Source organism: Chrysochloris asiatica, unplaced genomic scaffold (genome assembly GCF_000296735.1).
Source record: "Chrysochloris asiatica unplaced genomic scaffold, ChrAsi1.0 scaffold00150, whole genome shotgun sequence".
Lineage (NCBI taxonomy): Eukaryota > Metazoa > Chordata > Mammalia > Afrosoricida > Chrysochloridae > Chrysochloris > Chrysochloris asiatica.
In genome coordinates this window covers 7800058-7805901 of record NW_006408668.1, presented here as the reverse complement: position 1 = coordinate 7805901, position 5844 = coordinate 7800058, and the positions used below count along the sequence as shown (strand labels likewise).

General features: G+C 38.5%; 1 protein-coding gene across 1 annotated transcript in view; it reads left to right on the top strand.

Moving 5' to 3' along the window:
- The window catches only part of UNC50 (unc-50 homolog (C. elegans)), a 16968-nt gene extending 13938 nt beyond the window's left edge, over positions 1-3030 (top strand). Inside the window, exons 3-5 of the mRNA XM_006870753.1 lie at positions 172-311; positions 396-497; positions 2682-3030. Coding sequence (XP_006870815.1) covers positions 172-311; positions 396-497; positions 2682-2818 — 379 coding nt within the window. The 3' untranslated portion in view covers positions 2819-3030. The remainder of the gene's footprint in view (positions 1-171; positions 312-395; positions 498-2681) is intronic.
- Positions 3031-5844: the final 2814 nt, after the last annotated feature.

Genomic DNA, 5844 nt, shown 5'->3' with positions numbered 1-5844 from the left:
AACCCGTGCGATGGTAACCTTCTGGGCAAGAAATGAACTACTTATGAAGTGATGATTAGCAAGCATGGCATTTTAGGGGGCTACTCCAACTTGAGCTTCTGGAGCCATTCAAACCTGTGTTGCTCAATGGTCAACTATAACGATATTGTGAGAATTAATTTTGCTTTTCAGGTTCATCTCTAACAAGTACTTAGTGAAGCGACAGAGTAGAGACTCTGATGTGGAGTGGGGCTATGCCTTTGATGTGCATCTGAATGCTTTCTATCCGCTCTTGGTCATTTTGCATTTTATCCAGCTGTTTTTCATTAATCGTAAGTAGCAGTTCTCAAAATATTTCCAGAAAGCCTTCATTGTATGCAGTGGTTAAGAGTCTTTGTTTGCATCTCTTCTGACAGATGTTATCCTAACAGACACGTTCATTGGATACTGCATTGGAAATACATTGTGGTTGATTGCAGTTGGCTATTATATCTATGTAACCTTCTTAGGATACAGTGGTAAGTGATTTGAAAAATGCTTTTTGGAAAATTGGGGTTCTGGTGGGAAGGGAAGCAGTTCTATTAGTAACACTAATAACTTCTATTGAGCCTTTAAGGAGCTCTGGTGGTGTAGTGATTACGAGTCGGACTGTTAACCTTAAGGTCAGCAGTTCGAAATTACCAGCCATCCCATGGATAAAATATGAGGCTTTCTGCTGCCATAAAGATTTACAGCCTCAGAAATCCTATGCAGCATCCCTATGAGTCAGAACTGACTCCACAGCACATAACCACCACCATTGAGCCCTTACAGGAGCCTGGGTATAGTGTTGTGGGTTAAGTGTTGGGCTGCTAACCACAAGTTCAGCAGTTCAAGTCCACCAGGTACACAGAGGGAGAAAGATTTCCAGCCTTGGAAACCCTGTATAGGAAACCTAATAGGGTTGCTCTGAGTTGGAACCGACCCCATAGCACACAACTACCCCCACTACCATGGAGCCCTGACAGGCACTGTCCCAAGTATTTTGAAGAAATCTCACTTAATCTTCATATAATCTTCACTTGATCTCCAGTTTTCAAACTAAGGCACAGAGAGAGAGGAAGTAACTTGCTCCCAGTCACCCAGAGAGAACGTATAGCGAATTATCGTTTCAAACAACTAAGTTAGACCATTATTGGTCTTCTCCAAGTTACTTGTAGGAACCCACAAGTTTCCCTCTCCCTTTTCTCTCTTGCTTTTAGGTTCGGGGTTACCAGTGGGTAGGGTGCTGTGAGGAAAGGGTTGGGTTAGGTGTCTAAACATGTGGATATGTGAAATTAAATCTGTCTAAAACCTTTGAATCATCTTTTTGCCTGATTTTCAGTTTGTACAGCCACTTTATGGTTCTGTAAGGACCCCTGGTGGCACTGTAAGTTAAGCACTAGACTGCTAACCACAAGGTTAGTGGTTCACTCCCACCAGTTGGCAGTATTGGAAATCCTTTATAGGGTTGTTTTGAGTCAGAATTGACTTGCTGGCAGTGGATTTGTTTTGGTTAGTATGGTCAGACTCAACTTTTACAACCTCAGGACATATTTGCAAATGTATTAACCCTTGTTGTCAGTTCATTTGTCTTAATATGCGGAACATACTATGTTCTTCATTCCTAGTAGGAAATGATTTAATAGAAGCTAAATAAAAGTGAGATTTTTTTCCTTTGGGACTTGTCTTAGCTTTTTGTCTAGCCCTCATTAATTTGCATGATTAGACTTTAATGTAAATACAAACAATGTAGAGACTTGTCCTTATCCAGCCATAGGGGTCTTTGCCAGAGATTACTTAAAATGCCCTCAAATTGCAATGCTTTATTTGGGGAAGACGTTTGTGATATTCCGGTTTCATAATGAATTTTTACTTAAGTGATTAGAACACGGCAGCATGGTGTTTTTCTCCACAGAATTTTCAGTTGTCTCCTGATAATCCCCCCTTCAGTTGAAAACAGTTTTCATTTGGGGACTTCTACATGAGAATTACTTAGTTTAGAATGCATGAGTAAGGTCCCACTGAGCAGGAAACACTGGTTCAGGGGCCAGACGTAGTGCTTCCCTAAAGCTTTAGATTGTAGTAGAACTCTCACCATCTCAAAGGAGGGATTCCATGGCACGCTTTATTACATTGTTGTCAAGTGCCATCTAGTCGGTTCCAACGCATAGCAGTCCTAAGTAGGGTTTCCAAGGAGTGGCTGGTGAATATGAACAACCGACCTTTTGGTTCAAACTGACCTTGCAGTCCAGTGCTTTATCTCACAGCGCCTCACCAGGACTCCCGTTTTTAAATTGGGAAATCTCAAATGGCTAAAAGTTGTTTACCTGTAACAAAATTCCTCCCTTTCTGTTGGCAATTTAAGATGGACTCTTCCAGGCTTCTGAAGCATTCAGAGATTTAAATCTATTACTTATTGTTTATGATGTCTGTCCTCATTCTTAACCTGAGAGTCCCAGATCCACTCACTTCTCATTCATGCTTTGTATTGAAATCCTCCCTCTTAGTTTCTTCAGAGCCCTAAGGAAGCAGCACAAAAGGGGAGCTTAGTATCATTTTGTTGATGCAAATGTTTCCCATTTTGGCCCCATATGTTGTTGTAAGAACCATCTTTCAGAACGTTCATTTATTGTATTAGTCATGTATATTTACCTTATTTAATCTGGATGTTTCTTTTCCAGCATTGCCATTTTTGAAAAATACAGTAATTCTTCTCTATCCATTTGCACCTCTTATCCTACTCTACGGACTGTCGCTAGCACTAGGATGGAACTTTACTCACACCCTGTGTTCTTTCTACAAATACAGAGTGAAATGAAAAGAAAAAGTGAGAAGATTAAATCTTAGCTGTTGTCAACAGTATTGGTGCAGTGCTGGTGATTTCTTGTAAAGTTTGTAAATAAATGATCATTGTAGATATCATAAAGTGTAAAGTTTGCAGAGTTAAGGAAAATATATGTGAACACTATTGTCAATTAACATTCCTTAAAACTAATAAATGTACATATCTATAATTAAATATTTTTTGAATTAAAAGCATGCATTTGGCTTGTTTTAATGTCGATGATATGCACAAAAGTGACAAGGGCATGGGGAAAACAGTTTTTAGTTATGAATTAGACAGTCCTTGGAGTACTGAGGTGGCGCTGTAGAGTAAGCACTGGAAATGCTGTGCAGGGTTCACTGAAAGTAGAACTGACTTGACAGCGCATGAACAACAGGCATTACTTTGAAAGGAGTCTTGGTGTGGAGACTGTGATGAGAGCAGACCGCTCACTACGTGCAGTAGTCAAGCTGGTTCTAATGTGCGAGGTCTGAAACATTTACATCATCACCTGATCTCACTCTAACCTAAAAAAGCCTATAGAACCTATTAAGTGCCATCGACTCCGTTCCAACTCAGACCCTGTATAGTTTGAGGAGCAGCTAGCTGGTGGGTTTGAACCACTAACCTGATGGTTAGCACTCCAGTGTTTATCCTACAGCGCCACACCAGGACTTGGAACCTATATCACCTGAAACAACTCTATGCCCAAAATAAAAAAACCACCCCATGGAGCAACCCACAATGGCTGCTCTGATTTGGGGAACTGTTACGGTTTTTTATAATTGAGTAAACACTTGCATACCGTTGATTCACTGTCTTAACATTAAGGCTTTCTGTTCTTTATAAAGACTTGAACAAATGAAATATATAGGACCCACTCCCATTTTCTACTGGGAAATAGATCAAGAAAACTACTACTGTATGAGTGTAAGAAAAAATCAATTAATACTGCTCATCAAGTTTTACATACTTTATTAGAACAAATTCTTGAGTTCAACATGGCTCTTTTTAACTTCTTTATTTCAGAACGCATGAACGATTGTAGCACAGAGAAACAAGTGATGAAAGGCACAGTCAGCAGGACCAGTTAGTAAGTTTTGAATTACAGCAGCAAATCTGAAAATAAATCATCTTCATGTAAGAACCCAACAGGTACCTAAAATTATTACTACAGATAGTAACAATTCAGTCATCGGGTACATTTAAGAAGGGAAAACCCTAGCATACCCCACAGACTCTTGAGGCAGTTTCTCCAAAGAATAACTTCATGAACATCCCCACATAAGAATACAACCTTTCCAAAGGGAAGTGTTCTGACGGAGACACAACTTACTTTTTCAGTCCCTAAAGGAAACACTTGTTAAGTTAATCAGCTGATGTCAGACATCTTTCTTGGAAAACAGTCGTACACTGAAATTAAAGGTATAAATCTGCTGGCAGTGCATCCTACAGTACTGCCAATACCAGTCATTTGTAAGGCTCAGAGAATGTATCTTCAAAAGGTATTTCCACCAAACTTCAGCAAACAGCTTTTCAAATTAAATAATGGAATACTAATCAAATAGCAAACCTTTGATTCCAAGCTAATTTGCTAATTACTTATACAATGAATCAACTAGGAGCAAATGATACTTAGAATAATAGCCTCCTAACTGCTAAGAGTATTATTTTCCCCACAACTAACAATCCTTGGGACAATTTCAGCATCACTCTTAGATTTTTACTGTAACGCTGACAAACAGTGGCTACTTTGTACAAAGTGCTTTTCTTTCATCACTCAGTTTACTTTCCTGAACAAAGTCTTCTAATTTCTCACCCCAAACACACTGGCTGGCAGGCTAGCTAGCTCTCTTGTTCTTGTTTAATCCTTTGAAAATGACCTAGTTAGTGCCGAAACCGATAAAGTGCGCCTTCAGGTAAGAAGAGAGGAGCTTATATATAGGTATTGATATTGTTGATACTTGTAACAAAATGCTAGTTTTGTTTTTGTAAACAATACTATGGTAATAGTCTTTTCAGCATTGTATGTTCACATGCATTAAAGAAATAAAATGAGCATACTACTTACATATCTCAAGATTAATAATTTAAAATTTCCCAATTATCCAAGTAAAACTGAAATTTTACACATTAAATACTTACTAGGACATAGCTTGAAATTTTTCCTTTTCTATAAAAGGGAGTATCTGTGTTCTTTTACAACCCTAAAGTGTTATGAATATGACTTGAACTTTTGATCTTCAACAGCCTTAGCTTCTTATCTTTTCATTAGCCCTACTTTTCTTACATAAAGGCTATGACAGTATAGGAAAAATAAGCACAAAAGTTAACCAAAATAAAAACTGATTTCATTGGCAATTAATGGTAAGCAGAGGAGTCCTGGTGTGGCTCTATAGGCTAATGAGCCAGACCACAAAGCTGTTTGAACTGCAAGGTCGGCGGTTTAGGCTCACCAGCTGCTCCTTGGAAACCATATCTGTACAGGGTCACTAGGGGTCGGAATCAACTCCACGGCACTTAACAACAGCAACAGGTATTTTTGGAAACTACAGTATACAACTTTGGTGGCACATAAAGAATTTCATCTTTGTCACATAATAAAGATAAACTCGGTTTTTAAAAAAATTAAGTCCCTTAATATAGAGTAGCTTATCTGATTTCTGTATAAACTCAGATGTTATTTTTTTCTCTCAATGTAAATCTTACTTAAAATATCACTGTTACCCAGTCTTAAGTTTAAATCAATACCTCTTTCAGAAAAGATTCCTTATACACGACTTCCATCATATTCCTACAATCTAGCAGTTCATTTAGAAAATGCTATTCAGATGCTGCAACTCTTTGCAACGTCAGTGAAGACTAACCGGGATCTCTGGCAGAGTTCATCCCAGGATTAGCGAGCCTAAGCATCTATTCATGTGTCCATCAAGACAGCTAACACACTAGGGAATCAAATATAGGAGCATTTCCCTTGCTACCTCTTTTTAATATATTCATTTTCTGTTGCTGCGTGATAT